This window comes from Tenrec ecaudatus, chromosome 1, assembly GCF_050624435.1.
Source record: "Tenrec ecaudatus isolate mTenEca1 chromosome 1, mTenEca1.hap1, whole genome shotgun sequence".
In the NCBI taxonomy this organism is placed as follows: domain Eukaryota; kingdom Metazoa; phylum Chordata; class Mammalia; order Afrosoricida; family Tenrecidae; genus Tenrec; species Tenrec ecaudatus.
The window spans coordinates 179,751,226-179,768,229 of NC_134530.1; the positions used below are offsets into that span (position 1 = coordinate 179,751,226).

Sequence of the window (17,004 nt, forward strand, 5' to 3'; positions counted from 1 at the left end):
GAGTGCAGGCCAGGGCTCAAGGGTATGGCAGAGATAGGGCCTGCTTGCTTTGTGGGTCATCTGCTCTCAGCCAAGGGAAGGGCCTGGGCCGGGCGGGGCAGGGGCGGTGGGGAGCAGCTGCGTGTCACCTTGGGTGACTGTGATGCTATCTGGGCCTAACGGTTTCCTCTGGGTAGCCACTCCCACCTGCCTGGTGGTAAAGCCAGAAGCCTGCTCTGCGGCAAGCTCACTCAGCAGAAAGGGCTTAGGGAGAGAGGGGAAGGGCAAGCCTGAAGTGCGGGGTGAAAGGAGATGCTAAGGATGATGCTTTCATGGCCAGCTCAGTCCCATATCTTAATAAAAAAATCATTAAGTCATTAAAAAATATCAAGTTTGCATTGCAGGGTACCAGGAAACTGACGTTCACACTTCCAGCCCTCCCCTCGTGTTGTCACCTTTGTGGTTCTGTGGCTGGAATGGGAGGGGACTCCCCATTTTCACCTGGACCCCAGTGTGCCAAGCTCTAAACCAAAGAAATATCAGAGCCTCCAGTTATCTACAACTTGTACACGAAGCTGAAAACACCAAACTCAAAGCCACTGAGCCGATTCCGACTCATGCGCACGACCCTGTAGGACAGGGTAGAATGCCGCTGTGAGCTTAGGAGACTGTTGTTCTTTATGGGAGTAGAAAGCCCCGCCTGGCTCCCGAGATGAAGCTAAGCACGTCAAAACACCCACTTTAACCAGCGTGCCTGCTTCCACTTTATAGGTGAGGAAAATGAGGATCAGAGAGGCTAGGTGACTTGTCTAAAGCAACACAGCTGAAGGGTATCAGAGCTGAATTGCAACCTTCAGTCTGTCTGCTGTTGAAGTCCAGGGGTTGCTCCTATTTTCAGCTAAATTAACGGTGCTAGAAGCCACTCTGGTACTAGGGCTGCTTTTTAAAAGTTGTTATTAAAAGGCAAATAAAGCTTGAAGAGAAAAATCAAGTTGGGCCATAGAAGATTCTATGACAGGAAGAGTCATGTCTCCAAGGCTCCTAAGTAGAGCAGCCATGGCTGGATATCTACAGGTAGTGTTGGGCCAGTCTCCACTAATGGGAGCAAACTTGAAAATTGTTTCCTTTGCCTGGTTCCTCCATGGCTCCCTCTGGAGCACCAGCCACCTCTCATTCTAACCCTCCCTGCTGGTGAGAACTCTCCCTTCCTGGGGCTGCGAGTGGGGATGGAAGTGGTAGGGGAAAGGTACAGAGCTACACAGACCTGCCAGCCCACCCTTCCAGTCCCTGAGCTCAGAGCTCCGGCAGTGGCACATGGAACCTGCAGGCTGAGAAAGGAGGTGGACCTACTGCAGTCCCACATTCCTCCCAGGAGTCCCCTCTTCTGCAGCCTCTTGGTGCCCAGAGGGCTGGGATGGCCCCAGGGGAGGGTTGTTATGCTGAGCCTTATGGGAATCGGATGTTCAGGATCTTGCCCTTGACTCTAGTTAATAGGAACAGAGAAAGGCAAGGGTTGGAGCTGAAATTCTCATTCTCAAGTGCACCGATCAAATCCGGGGGAGAGGGGCAGATCAGCTTCTGCCGGGAGCCTGTAAAGCTTAGCTTGACGTTTTTCCAGATGAAACAGGAATGATCGTGGATGGCAGCCTGAGAGTGGTGTCCCGAAAATGTGCGGCTGGAAAGGGCTAGCGAGAACGAAGAGACAGTGAAGGGAAAGTGGGTCTGTTCCACGCAGAGCGCGTGGAAGCTTCATCCGAACAGCTGTGGGGACGGGAGAAAAGACAGAGGCAGAGGACCAGGTGGGAGTCCTCTTCGCCTCCCACCCAAACACTGCAGGACAACCAGGTCGACTTCAATGTGCTTTTCCGGAGGGAAGTGGCCTTGGAAAGCAGTAAGGCTGCAAAGTAAAAGGAGGGGGGACTCCGAATGCAAGGACCCCTCTCATTTGGGGGGCAATAAAAAGCGAGAAGGCACGTGGCACGAGGGAACGGCGAAGAGCTGAAAACGGAGCAAAGACCAGGGTCCTGCGGAAACTTAGAAAGAGGGGCAAGGCGGCTGTCCCATCCCCATGTTTGGGCATATTAATGGCGTCGCGGCTCCCTCTCTGAGTCCTGCCCTGGGAGGGACAGTATCTGTTTAGATTTGTGTCTAAATTTAAACCCTGATCGCCTGCCTCCTTCTCCTCGTCCCCACCCCTCCCCTCCCCTCCCTCCTCCCACCTCCTCCTTCCTCGTTCTCTCGAGCTGGGCCCCTGCACCCGGGCAGTCCCGCCGCCGCCCACTCGCCCGGTGCCGGTGCCCGGAGCCCGCCGCAGCCCGCGCCTGCCCGGGCGGAAGGAGCTGACCGCAGGCGTCGAGCGCGGGCCGGAGCGGGCGGCCGCGGCCGCGGGGGAGCCGGCACCTGGAGCCATGGAGGTACAGCACCAGGGCTGGGGCGCGGGGCGCGCGGCTCAGCGGACCGGCGGGGGCGGCCGCGCGGGTTCAAGGGCGTCCCCTCCTAGGCAGCCTCCCTGGCTCGTTGAAGGGGGGAGCCCGCGGCGCGTGGCCGCTGCCCAGGGGAAGGGCGACTGCCCGCTGCCCGACGCCCTCCTTTCTCCAATTCCTGGACATCGGCTCTGCCAGGGAGAACCATGGGCAGGCAGGGGGTGCCCGGGGAAGGACACAGAGGGAGAGGAGAGGGCCCAGGTACTCTGTCTGGGGACTTTAGTGCTTCACAAAGACCAGCTCTGCCTATGTTCGAAACTGCCCAGTCCGTACGTGGGCAAACGGGTGAGCACAAACTGGCGGCAAGCAGAAGCTGCCGGGCCGGAGAGAAGGGGATTGAAAACGCACCAGCTCTGGAAGCGGAGGGCCTGCCCGTGTGGGCGTGCGCGTTCCCTTTGGGCTAGCAGGTTGCCCTTTACCAAGTCCAGCGTCCTGTCCTCTTACTTCGGAGGCCCCTCATCTCGCAAAACTTTCTGAAAAGTGTCCCCTCCCCCATCACAGTCAGAAGGACCCTGTTCCCTAGAGATTGCCCTAGATGCCCCTGCCCTCTGAGAGGGTGTGTTGTGTTGGGGTGTGCTGGCCACTTCTGGGGATGCTCCCGGGGCAGGGCTGCCAGTTACAGGCTGCTGAGCGGAGTGTGTGGGGGTGGGGGGATGGGGTGGGGATTTCTGTGGCTGTCCTGCGACCTTCGGCTAGATATGTTTCCCACACTGCGCCCTGCTCCATGCTTCCTTAGAGGTCCCTTTTGACACTGGGAGGGGACGGTTAGCTCTAAGGCAGTTCGCACAGGCCCTGGGGGCTTTTGCAAGGCCTCTAAAAGAAAGCGGCACACGGTAGGGATGGTGATCCCCGCCATGATTCAAAGGGAAACTGAAGCTCCTCACTAGGCTGCGGTCAGCAAGAAGCAGAAACAAGCACCCACCCAGCTCTCTTCCCAGCGGCAGGCTCCCCTTGGTCCTGTCCTCTCTTCTAAGCCACACCAGCTGCCTGGCCTGTGAGGCTCTCTGGCTCCTCTGCAGGGGCCGTTAGTGTGGCCTGAGCAGCTCTATTCAGGCTACCTGCAAGGAACCAGAATCATCTTGGGGAAACTTGTGAAGTATGGAGGAAGCATGGGGCCCCTTAAAGTCTGAGATGGACCCCCTTTAGAATCTTGAAAGTTTACCCAGATTGAGGCTGGGGGGGAGGTGGTGTTGTGTTGTACCATTAGGGTGACTGCAACTCCTGGGTACACACGTGGGAAACCTCACGGGGTGGTGTCCCCAGTCTACCCTCAGGATGGATCTCAAAGGTGACTGAAGCACGAAACAATGGGAATATCTCAGAACTGGCTAGAGTTTCAGGCCAGCCATGGGTGATGGCTCAAGGGATGCCCGGTTTGCCAGATTGGGTGATGGGTCTACAGTGGATTCCCCTTGCTGAGAGAGTGCAGGGTGCCTTGGGCCTCCCGCTAGAGGCTCCATCTGATTTATAAGCTGCTTAATCTCCTGCAGAAACAGGTAGGAGACAGGAGGAAAAAAGTTTAGACTTAAAAGCAAGTCCCTGCTTGAGGTCCAAGTGCAAGTTTGAATTTTATTTTAAGAAGACACATACATCCTGTGTTTCTTCTCCCTCCTTTGAGGAAGGAACAGAATGTGGTAGAGGCCCTGAGTGGATCACTGGAGCAACTTCCTGTGGGGCTTGGGGGAGGCCCAGGGAAAGAGGAGGCCCTGTATAAGTAATTGGTATGGGATTCCACTAAGGGATCAAAATCAGCCTCATGCTGGGAGGGGAGGAGCAACTGAGGAGGGGACCCTCAGGACCTAGATCTGTTGGTCACCAGTGGCTGCTTCTAGAATCTCTTTGTCAAAAAGCCAGAAAAAAAAAGAAAGAAAAAGCAAAACAAAAAACGACAACTGCTAGCGTGGGTGAAGGAAATGAAGAGGAAACGAGGGGACTGAGAGCAGATGGCTTATAGCAGGAAGTAGGCTTTTGATGGGGCTGGGGTAGGGGGTTGGGCATGATACTCAGGGAGCAGGAGTGGGGAATTCCAGAAAAATCTCAGCATCACACCCTCTTTTAATAGATATGAAGGAACAGTGACATTGGAGAAGAAACTGAGTCACTTTCAAAGCAGACTCACAAGGCTTGCTGGACACTTGTTCTCTAGAACCCACTTAGCTGATGGAAGTCAGTGGAAAGTTTCCTTGTAAATCATCAAGACCACCGTTAACAACATCACTCTTTGCTTTAGGCCTCCTTAAGCCCCCTGGACCAAACATGGCAAAGATGCCACCTGACCCTGGCCTCTTAAAGGCTCTTGGTTCAATAGGGAGAATGAGGCTAGCAATTCTTTGTTCTGGTGTAATTCTCAAATGCCTCAGATCCAAATGAATGGCTGGTGCAGAATACAATCCTACAGGAGTTTGGAGTAGAGATTCCAAACAAGCCTTGAAGGACAGACAGGTAGATGACAAGGACGGGGTGCGTAAGCAAGTGGGCACAGGGCAGGCATGTCAACTTTGTTCAGAACAGTGGTCCGATGGACTGGAGAGGAGGGAGGGAGGAAGGAGGGAGATAAATGGAAGTAGTCAGACCCACCCATCCGAGTATAGTAGATGCTTGGCCAAGTGGATGAGTGAAGCCGACCTCCAGGCCAACAGGTGAGGTGACTCTCCTCATGCAGTGGCCACTTGCCTAGCTGTGTCCCCAATGGGGTGTGCTTTTCTAATTCATTCAGAGACCAGCTGCAGCCCTCAAAGGCCAGTTCATAGGTACCCTTGGATTCTGTTCCATGGGCAGAAGGAAGCTGCGGATGGTCTTAAGTTGGCAGCCGAGAGGCCGCAGGGATGCCATGGCAGACGTGAACACTTCTAGAGTGAGCAGCATGCCAGGTTTGGGACCTCCCTTGAGAGGCTAGCTGTGTCCACGTGTGTTCTGACTCCAAGAAGCAATAAGAAGGGGAAGCTTGAAAAACCTGAAGACCAGGCAGGTGTTGGAGGAGGCGTGAGAAATCACTTTCTGTGTTTGAGATCACTCGGTACCCATAGAGGGGCATTCTGTATGTAGTTGGGGAGGATGGAGGTGCCAGTGATACACCTCATCTAAGCCTTTTATAGATAGCGATCATTGGCTTCATCTTTAAGTCTCCAGGGATTCGCACAATACATAGCTTATATTCATGTCATCTCTCAATTAGATGGCTGTAATCGAGGAGTTGATAAATGAATGAACAGAAATTGGAAATCCCTTCCCTACTCCATCTGTAGCCCAACTGTCTCTGCCTACAAAAGATTCCCAGATGCCTCTCCATGCTTTGTGGTGCAAAGGGAGCACTTTGTTCAAACATCCATTAGAATACCAGGCAGCTAACCCCCCTCTTAGAGGAGCCAACAGTTCAAAACCACTAACCACTCCTTGAGAGAAGGAAGCAGCTTTCTAGTCACACAAAGAGTCCTGGAATCTCACAGGGGCAGTTCTACTCTGCCCCATGGGGTCACCCTGAGCGAGAGTCAAGTCGCTGGCATGGATTTGGGCCTCTTTCTGAAGCTCTTCAAGGGCAGGGACCATCTCATATTCAGAGGGTCTGATGGACACTCAACAAATGCTTGTTGAATGAGTGACCAGACTGTTGAAGATGAGAGAAAGATCAGATTTATAAACATCGTTGTTGAGTATGGTCTTAGTTCTCTAGCAGTACTACAGCAGACATGCCAGAAATGGGTGGGTGTAGCAGACATTTATTTTCTTGTTGCTTATGAGGCAAGACGTTTGAAGCATTATTGTCAATAGATGAATCAAGCATCTCAAAGTTGTGGTTAGATGTCATTGAGTTGATTTTGTGGGATCGAAGTCCCATGTGACAGAGTAGAACGGCTCATCAAGCTTTATGAGCTATGACTTTTAAGGGGGTGAGTCATCAGGTCTTGCTCGCTCACAGAGACTGGGTGGTTTCGAACCACCCACCTTTCGGCTGGCAGCCAAGCTCTTCGCCATCACACAACCAGGGCTCCTTATTTTGAAACCATGTGGACACCGTCAGTGAGCCCTTCTCTCTGCGGTAACTGTAAGATCTTTCCAGACACCGAGTGCCTTTTAAAAGTTCCCAGGGGCAAGAAAGAATGGAAAGATCATGGGAATTTCTCACCACCTTTAAAAAAAAATCATTTTATTGGGGGCTCCTACAGCTCTTATCACAATCCATACATCAATTGTATCAAGCATGTTTATACATATGTTGCCATCATCATTTTTGAAACATTTACTTTCTATTTGAGCCCTTGGTCTCAGCTCCTCTTTTTTACCTCCCTTCCCACCCTCCCACCCACATGACCCCTTGATGATTTATAAATTATTATTATTATTTTCATATCTTACATCGTCCGCTGTCTCCCTTCACCCACATTTCTGTTGTTCTTCCACCTGGGAGGGGGAGGGGGCCTGCAGTGGACTATTCGTGAATCATTGCAATCGGTTCCCTTGTCCTGTCCTTCCTGCCCCCCCCCCCCCACTTTCCTGGTTCGCGATTCCCATTTCTGTTCCTGAGGGGTTTCTCTGACCTGGACCCACCCTCTTTGTGAAGCCCCTCATATTGTTTGCCACTAACCCACTTGCTCAGCATTTAGTGTGCACTTACTAGATACCAGGTCATGTCATGGTAGTGCTAATGAAAAGTTTCAGAGTAGTGCACAGTAGAGAAACAGATCACTAGCATTAAGCCTCCCAAGTATTATTTTAAGATCACACCACATAGCCTGGGTAGAAGCCCCAGCAGCCCTTGCTGTTTCACCCCACCCTCCCATTAAACCATATGCTGGAGCTTGTGGGTCAGAGTTAGGGATTGAATGACCACTGGAAGCTGGGCTTTGGCTCGGGCGCTTGAATGTGTAGGCATGTCTGAATACCGCCACCAACCGCTCTCTGGCTCTCAGTGGGCCCTTGAGACCCTCGCACTGACACTTGGCCCCCATGTAGCAGACACCTCTGCTGGCTGGGCTGCGATGACAGGAGGAATTGCAAGCAGTCAGGCCTAGGGCCCCCACCTGAAGCCCCTCCAGGCCCAGGCCTATCAAGGGAGGGTGTGCGTGCATTCCTGGACTGGCGTCAGGTTTCAGAGCCTGATCCACAGCTCCGCTCCTTGTTGCGAGCCCAGCCAGAGCCTGGGCACAGTCAGTCCGTGGGAAATCTGAACGCTGGCAGCTCACGGGCTGGTAATCTTATCAGCACCGCAAGAAAAAGCATTTTGGTTCCAGAAAAATCCAAAGACGGTTCTCAGCCTTTCTCCGGGAAGAATGCTTGCAGTTCGCAGAGAGAGGCAGCCAGACCACCTAGCTCAGCTCACTGGGATCTAACAGGTCTCTCAGTGGGTGGGTTGAAACAATCTCTAAGTATCTCGGGAGCAAACCAAGGGAGAGACGCGCCTGGGGCCTGCCTGCGAGGTTGACACCGTGGGGTCTGTGGACAGTCCGGAGCCTACGCTATTTCTCTTACTTGGGGAGCAGGACAACAGTAAGCCTTGAGCAATAAGACAAAGAGGTTCCTTCTCCTGTCATCAAATTCCACCGCAAAAGCAATATCTAGTGCGTGGCTGAGCTTCCAGAGGAGCCTGCTGGCACGGAGGGGTTACGTTCTGGGCTGCTAACTGCCAGCTCAGCAGTTTGAAACCACCAGCCGCTCCGAGGGAGAGAGACAAGGCTTTCTACTCCCATGTAGAGTTTCAGTCTCAGAAACTCACAGTGGGCAGTTTTGCCATGGCCTTCAGGAGTCGACATCAACTCGATGGCAGTGGGTTATTTTGTTTTGTTTTGTTTTGGTCTGGGTCTTCAGGGCTTAGGTAGACTTTTTTTTTTTTTAATCTCTGTATGAAAGAGAATGCCGTGCAATTGCCAACGTGGCACAAAGCCTGCCACCAGCCTCCACGTCGTTGCTCTGACCCCCCAGAAGCCTGACAGCAGAGTGGGCTTGCCTGACTCGAGCCACAGAGAACACTGACCTTGTCCCTTGCCCTTGTTCTCTGACGCTTGGTCGTTTGGTCAGTGAGCTTTTCTCTCTTTCTCTCACTTTTTCACTTTTCGGTTTCCTGAATTCTTCTCTCTCTAGGAATTGTGGGGAATGACCCCTGAGTCTTCGAGGCTCACTCGGTAAAGGCATGTGGCTGGTTGGGTCCACTTCTGCAGGAGGAGGCCTCGGCCACTGCAATCCCAGATCCCGGCAGGCTCCTGGGAGCGGCAAGGTGGGCATGCAGGGGCTGTGGGGTGGTTTGTCCTGAGAAGCCATCAGAGCCTATCCTTAGTGGACAGGCTTAGGGGCCCCGTGCTGGAGGTTCTTGGATGGGAGCCTTGAGAAGGACTCTGGAGCTAGGTAACCAACCAGCCAAGAAAGGGCGGCCTGCTGGTATAGTCGTTACACATTGGGCTGTTAGCCACAAGGTCAGCTGTTCGAAACCACCTTTCACTATGAGGGAGGACAGTGAGGCTTTCTACTCCTGTAAAGGGTAACAGTCTCAGAACCCCATAGGGGCAGCTCTACCCTGTCCCATAGGGTCACTATGAGTCAGAGTGGACTCAATCGCAGTGAGTTTGGGTTGGCTTTGTGGGGCATCCAGCCCTTTGTTTTGAGCCTGTCTGCACCACATTGGTGCCACCCTCCTGCAGGACACCCATCACAACTCTTTCTGTGTTCAGCCAGCAACACTTCCCAGCTCCTCAAGTACCAGCTCTTTAATTAGGCTCAACCAGCATGCACTGAGCCCCCACTGCTTGTCAGGCACTGGGGACAGGAGAAGGAATGTGTCACCTTGTGGGTCCTTGAAGAACTCAAAGTCTAGGAGGAGAGACAGGAGCCTATGCAGATGACTGCAGGATGTGGAATGTGGAATGAGAGCGCCCTCTCCACCTCCACCCCCCCACCCCGGGAAGAACCGCTGTCCCCAGCCTGGGAGTCTGGGGATGTTTGCCATTAAGTGACTTCTGATTGAGTCTGAGGAAGCTCAGACAATTGGGGGTGGGGTGGGGAGACATCCCAAGCAGAGGGAATGACAAGAGGCAGCCCAGTATGTGCAGGGAGCTACCAGCCGCTCATTCCTGGAGGCTAAAAGAGGAGGAGGGCATTGGAGGATGGGGACTACATGGGGGTGGGGAGGACAAAGGACTCTAGGCTGCAGTTTCTGCCATAAAGAGAGCACCTTCCTATCTTCAGAAACAAGATGTAACACATGACAAGACATTGCAAACATGTACAGTACGTGATAAGCTCTACAGCGTGTGGGAGTTCAAAGACAGCTTCTCTTATGGGAGCTAGAAAGACTTCCTTCCACTGCTGGGGATACCCCACAAATGCCACTCTCCCTGGGCGCCCTGGAAGCCCCGGGGGTGCACTGCAGATGGCAACCTGATGCTGGCCACACACCCACCTGGTGCCCACACCCCAAGGCTCCTACAGAGGAGCTCCATTAGAAACAGACTCTGTGTCGCAGGGGGAGTGCCTTTGGCAAAGCTCCCCCAAAGCCACCCCCAAGGGCTTCTTCGTAGTCCCTGGGGCCACATCAGTCAGCACTGACTCTATAATGACTAACACCAACAGGGCCTTCTCAGAATCCCTGGAGGGTGCAGCGAACACTCGAGGCTATTAGCCAAAAGGATAGAGTTTTGAATCTCCCACAGGTGACTCAGAAGCAAGTCCTGGAGAGCTCCTTCTTAGAACAGTCAGCCCCGGCAGCCGTGTGGAGCACAGTTCTCTGACACCAACTAGATGGCCGGCTGGGAGTCAGAATCAGTCCCTCAGCAGTCCCGCTGCTGTTGTTCAGGCTCTCTTATCTTCTTGACAGAAAGAGGCCTCTGGGCACCAACCCCCACCCCAACCCCCTGTCCACTCGCACTTCCACCGGCAACCCTGCTTATTCCCCCCACAGCGGCCACACATCCTGCACACGCTCTCTCGAAAGCCAGCACTGGTGAGAAGAGACGCAGAGCAGGGGAGAGCCAGCATTGGCCCGGGGCGGCAGCAGCCCCCAGGCGCAGCTGAGCAGTATGGCAGAAACAAGAAGCTGAGCCGTGTGGCTGCAGTTCACAGCCCAGGCAGCCGCGCCAGAAGTCACAAAGAAGTTCCATCTCTAGTTGCCGTAGCAGGCTTCCAACCTTCTCTAGAAACCCCAGTAGTTCGTTGCAAACCTTTAAGCTCCATGAGCTCCCCCACCTGCCTCAGCCCCTGAGAAGCATTCTCAGGCCTCAGGTCCTTGGCTTGTCTGGGTCTCCATCGAGGTTTTGATAGATGACAGGAATTCCTTTCTGAGCAGCTACTCAGTTGGCTGTGCGTGCGTGCTTGCTGCTTGCGAGTCAAGGAAGTGTTGGGGATGGGGGTGGCCAGGGGGGAGGACCTAAAGCTGTTATCATGGCAGTGGCCACCACTTGCTGAAGGCCTACTAGGCACCAGCTGTTCTGCAGATACTTAGTGTTTTCAACCCTCACAGCATCATCATCGGGCGTGAATAGTCGTCTCTGCCATTAGCTGAAGGTTGGCAGCGTGAACCCCGTGGCGCTGATGCAATGACTGGTTTTCTTAACCAGGGCATGTTCACAGGCTTTGTGGGTTAGGCCTTGGATGGCTCTTTTTGTGGGCAGTGGGGCACACCATTCCGTGAGTACAGCAGGCAACATGAGGCCAGGGCCTTGGGGATTGGCCAGGGAATGCCCGGCTATTAGGCCATCCTGGGAGAGCGCCCGCCCCACGGCGCTGCCCATTCATGAGCCACAGTTCTTCCGTGAGTACCTGGTGGGTAACTGACTTCCCGCCTCTTGGGTAACCCACCTCCATGGCTGTGTTCCTACTGATGTGGGTCTGCTTCGTGAGGGAAGGGGCTGCAAGGCGTCGTGGAGCATCCCAAGGGGCTGGGGTGGTGGTTCCGGCTGGCATGGTCCCTCTCGTGTGAAATCGCTGTAGTGCTAGCAGACTGTGAGGAGCTATTCTAGCTTTCCCAGGAAAACCCCTACCTTCAGAAGTGATTGCGCCTGCCCAAGCCCACTGCCGCTGGGTCGATTCCCACACAGTGACCCCAAAGGACAGGCTAGCACGTCTCTCCAGGCTTTCTGACGCTGCAAATGGTTACAGGAGCAGACAGCCTCACCTTCCGCCCTCGGAGCAGCTGCTGGGTTCGCACTGCTGCCCAGTGGTGAACAGGCCAACTCCTCCCTCAGTGCTCCACTAGGGCTCCTACCAAAATCATACAGTCACCCTCTACATGGCCTCGCTGACGCTCTGTTCCCACGTACGAGAAACACGAACCACCAGGCCTGCTATTTCAAATGTGGTTCCAACACCCTTGCCCTGGAATCACCCTTCCCATAGATCGCACCATCGGTGGAACAGTGTAGGGCCCCGATATCCGGTGGCTCTCAAGCTGGACCCTTGTGTGCGGGTGTAGAACTGTGCTCCATAGAGCTTTCAAAGACGGATTTTCCAGAAGATCGCCAAGCCTTCCGTGCAGGGCGCTTCTGTGTGAAAGGCAGCATTCAGCCTTTCGGTTCAGTGATAGTTTGCGACAAGCCGGGCATCCATGGTAACTGGCATCTGGAAGTCTCTCTGCTACTTGTCCTCCCAGCATGGCTGAGTGATCCACAGCTAGGACACGAGGGCTTCCGGACATAGCAAACAGGACATGTATTAAGTAACACATGTGCCGTTCTTTCCCATAAGCCTTTTGTGTCTAAGAAAGGGGTGTGGAAAACTAGCCTGCCAATAACATTAGAATTCTCACTCAGTGCCATCGAATCGATTCTGTCTCATCGTGGCCCTATAGGACAGACTAGAACTACCTTCGTGGGTTTCTGAGACGTTAAATCTTTATGGGAGAAGAAAGCCTCATCTTTGTCGCACAGAGCAGCTGGTGGTTTTGAACTGCAGATCTTACAGTCAGCGGTTCAATGTGTGATTCATTACACCACCAGTATTTATTAGGCAGTGGTATTTGAAGGAAATGGTGCAACACACTGCCCTCTGCCCTCCCCTCTGCAGACCCTGAAACCTGGGTGTCCGGACCGGGCCAATGTCTAGCTAGGCTTGTAATCCTGGCCGCTTCCTCCAGCTCTACAGTTGGCACTTGCTTTCCGCACCTGAAGGAGCGCTCGTGGTGCACTAGGCTGCTAAGCGAAAGGGCCAGTTGAACCCTCTCGTTGCTCGAAGGGAGAAAGATGGGGCAGCCTGCTCCAGAAAGACTCACAGCCTTGCAAACCCGGCGAGGCAGTTCTACTCTGCCCTGCAAGGGTGCTAGTTGGCACGCAGTGGGCCTGGTGTGGGGTTTACTCTCCTTATAGGACGCTTCTGAAAATACCACAAAGGGGGAAGCGGGGAAGGGTGGGGGGAGAGGACTTGATGCAAAGGGCTTAAGTGGAGCGCAAGTGTTTTGAAAATGATGAGGGCAAAGAATGTACAGATGTGCTTTACACAATTGATGTATGTATGGATTGTGATAAGAGTTCCTAATAAAATGTTTAAAAAAAAAAAAAGAAAGAAGAGTCCACAAAGTCACAGATGGGACACATGTGACGCAAGATAATCTTTCAAAACATATGGGACAAGAGTTTGACCATTCCACAAGCCGCTGAGGGCGCCATCACTGGTGTTTATTCACCGGGAATTGCTGCGCCAACGCCGAGTGCGTCTTCCGTAGGGAAGCGCTGCTGCTCTCTTGACCTGCTGCCAGCGCGAACTGGCAGAAGGGAGTGCAGCTACGGCGGCGTTGGTGAGCAAAATGAAAGCTTCTGCAGGGGCCCAAGAGGAAGTGCACAAGACTCAGAGCGCTGCCCTGCGAATAAGGAACCACTCACACTTCTACCACGCTTCATTTCAAGCCCCTTCTCATAAGCTCCAGTCGTCTGCTCGGATAGCCCTCACAGGCCTTGGTATCCCACACTGGACACAATAGGTACTCAACATACGCAACAACAGTACTCTTTTGAATGGAAACAGGAGCATAGGTAGGCTCGACGGTGCCTCGTGTAGAAGCAGGGCACACTGGCAGCCAGGTGGCTGTGTTTGAATATTGGTTCTGCTGTAGACTAGCTTGTGACCCCGTTATGCCTTGTTTTCCTATCGATACCATGAAAAGCATAATAGTGCCTACCTGACAGGGCTATTGTGAAAAGTAAACGAGTTGTTGTTTGTGTACAGCACTTAACACAGCGCCTGACACATATTAAGCCCAAACGCACTGCCATTGCCTCAATTCGGACTCACAGAGACCCTCCACAGGGTTTCTGAGACTTTGTAACTCTTTACAGCTTGAAGGGTGACAAAGGGCCGGGCTCTATCTGGCCAGTAAGCCTGGGCTTTTCTGTGACTTTGAGGGCTTCTCCATATTGTTCTCCCACTCTGTCCACACACCTTTATGGAAGCCAAAAGCCTCAATCCTCTCTCAAAGAGAAATGCTGGATTTGGGCCATTAGCCTTGCAGTTGGCAGTCACACCTGGCCAATAGCGACCAGGGCCTGCCACGGATGAGCTGTGATACTGCATGAGTAAGTCCATGTCTTGTAGTCGTTGAGGAGACAGCTGACATCCATGGTCTTGATGCCCTTCTAACCGGGTCATAGGATGGCTGAGATGCTCCAGGGTCTCCTTGTGGCCCTCTGGGGAGCAGTGGGGCACCTAGTGCAAAATGCAAGAGTCTTGTGGACCCAATGGCGTGTGGATGCATCTCCAGGTCTCTGGCAGGTCTCTGAGTGACTCCATGGCAGCAAGGTGAAGGCAGAGAGAGGGGTAGGTTCCCAGCTCCTTCCTTATGAGGAAGGTCACCTCACAAGGAGGCACCATCAGACTGTGACCTGATTGACAGGCTAGACTCCACCCCTTCACTTCAAGTTGACCCAAAATTAACTACCACAGAGGGTGAGAGGCCAATCATTTAAGCCAGAGCCCTGGCTGCTGGTCCAGCTGCCATCATCCTGTGGGTGTCAGGAGCTGAGCACTTTCCGTGACAACTCGGTCATTCAGAGTTTCTGGTCACAACATATGCAGCATGGAGAGGGGATGAATTCACAGCAGGTTGCGCTACCTCTCCCAAAGCATTCTGATCTGGAACTCCAGAGAGAAATCTCCAGGGGCAGGGCTGTGCTCTTGGCCCCGACTTGTTAAACATTTTTGTTAATGGCTCGGATGAGAAAGAGAAAGAATCCAGATGACCCACAGCTGGGAGAGTTAATGTGATACATGATATATTCAAGTTTGAGATGATTTATAGAGGATGGAACGCTGGGCCAAAACCAACATCGTGAAATTAAACAGGGATGACTGCAAAGCCCTCTGCTCAGCTTTAGAGAAATCTCACGTGCCAGGACAGAGCAGGACCGGCTTGGGAATACGCACGATGCCCTCATTCATCTCCCCGGTCAGTCCACCAGTATTTATTGGGCCTACTGAATGAAAACTGCTGCCTGGTTGCTCACGGGGAGGGGAATATGGAGAAGATATCTCGAGAAGCTGACAATGTAGTCGTGGTGGCGAGCAACGAGGCGCTGTAGCTCCAGATCAATACAGAGCAAGCCCACAGGGCCGGAGAACGAACATTCCCGATTTGGGCAGTGGGGGAAGGCGTGATGGGAGAGGGTGATCTGATCTCAGAGTGGGCCCTGAAAACTTGGGAGAACTGGTTCTTTATTATAGTTAGCAGCTTATTCATTCACTATATTTGATAACACACTTTGGCCACGTGTGTATGATTTGAAAATTTACAGAGCAAATTGGTTTCCACTCAGCCATTCATGCGCATTTTGTTTTGTGACATTGATGGCAGTCCCCACAACCTAGCAGCACTTTCCCCACTTCCTTCCTGTGCCATTTGTCCTTCCTCCCTCCCCCTCCACCAGCCCCCATCTTGAGAGCATTACCCCTGGGGAAAGGCTACCCCCTCTATCTCATGTGGTTGACTGTTCTGAGAAGAACATCTCCCTGGTGTTGTTATTCACATTATGGGCCTGTCCCGCCGTAGGCCGGAAGTTGAGCTACATACCAGTTGAGTTTAATACCAGGCTTGAGCCTGAAGGATGACTAAGGGCCAACCTCTCAGGGCTAGTTCCAGTCTCTGTCTGACCATTAAGCCTGGCCTTTCTTGTGATTTTGAGTCTTGTGTTTCTCCCACTCTGCGCAGGGCCTCCTACCAGAACAGCGAGCACTGGAAGCTGGGCATCATCTGGTTCTTTTGGTCTCTGGGGCCGTGGAGGCTGGGCTCCTCAGGTTTTCTCCACTCCTCTTAGCTCCAGATGGGGGACCAATAGTTGCACCTTAGAAGGCAGCGCATGAGCGCTTAAGATGCGACACTACTCACCCGAGTCAGATGGAGAGCATTGTCTTTGCGGGTTATATTATGCCGTCTCCCCCTAGATGCGGTCCTGAGTGCCCAGGTCCAGTGATTCATTCTCCCAATGGGTCTGGTTATGGCGCTGAAGTTGTCATAACTTTGCCAACTGTGTGCTCTACCATCTTCGTGGACGTCCCTGTAGCACGTCGAAAGACATCCTGTAGAAATATGCTCTGCCAAATCTATGTGTGTGGCCCGTTCTCCTGCCCACCCTGTGAAGCTTGTCTCTGTGTCCATTCGTACATGTGTGCTATTGCTGAGAGGGTGCGAGTGCGTGTGCAATTTACCTCTGTGACACCGTTAGCAGGTGGCAGTAAGGAAGGGGCAAAGAAGGTGTACGGGGGAAGGTCAGTGAAGGGTGCGGCTCTGCTGTGTGGGCCTGTGTCTACATGTGCGGCTGTTCTCATGGAGATGAGGAGTAGAGAGAAGCTGCCACGAACACAGGCTGGCACCAGACTGCGTGCCACCTCGAAACCCGGATTTGATGATCTGTGCTTTTCTTCAGTTGCTAATGAAGGCCCATGTGGAGGGGACCTTCGAGGTCAAGAGTGCTGCTGCACCGTGAGGCTGGCCCCAGTGTGTAGGACGAATGGGTGGGGAGGTCCAAAAGGCCAAAATGACTGTGGATGGGTGACAGCGCCAGTGAGAGGTGGATTTGGGGTTGGCAAGGCAAGCCCCAGTGAAGAAAGCTGGGGAAAGACTCCCCAGTATTTGACATCCAGCTGGAGACTGCCCTGGGGGCTTGGGCAAGGGGGAGAGCGTCTGGAGTAACTTTGCAGTTTCAGTCCTGGACACAGGCCAGAAACTGGGGCAGGTTTGTTGGGGGAGTGCCTGAACTCAGATGAAGGAAATTCCCTGTTGGAAATTTGGACCAGAAGCTAGCCGGGTCATTGGTGCAGGTATGGCTCCGTGGTCATCTCCATGGCAGGGGTCTTTGAAGCGTGGGAGGTGAGAGATCACTGTAAGCACAGGAGCATCCCGGCAGGGGCCGTGTGGAGCATCCTCACATTGAAGGAATGCCAGAGTCTGGAGGGCTGCTGAAGGACCACCTCAAGTGTTACGCCAAGTATTCAATCAGAAACTGACATCTGTCTGACATAAACCTACCCTTTATTTGAAAAAGGAGAAGTAGGAGCGGGTTCAGGCGTTAGCTCTGCACCCCACCAGTACAGGCGTTAGTCCCCATCCTGCCCAGACGTGCTCCCTATAGCGCTCTGC

At 53.3% G+C, this 17,004-nt stretch overlaps 1 protein-coding gene across 1 annotated transcript in view; it reads left to right on the forward strand.

Annotated features, from left to right (window-relative positions):
- Window positions 1–1,035: 1,035 nt before the first annotated feature.
- RCSD1 (RCSD domain containing 1) overlaps window positions 1,036–17,004 on the forward strand; it is a 71,360-nt gene continuing 55,391 nt past the window's right edge. Inside the window, exons 1-3 of the mRNA XM_075540932.1 lie at window positions 1,036–1,053; window positions 1,816–1,870; window positions 2,245–2,393. Of these exons, the coding sequence (XP_075397047.1) occupies window positions 1,036–1,053; window positions 1,816–1,870; window positions 2,245–2,393 (222 nt within the window). The remainder of the gene's footprint in view (window positions 1,054–1,815; window positions 1,871–2,244; window positions 2,394–17,004) is intronic.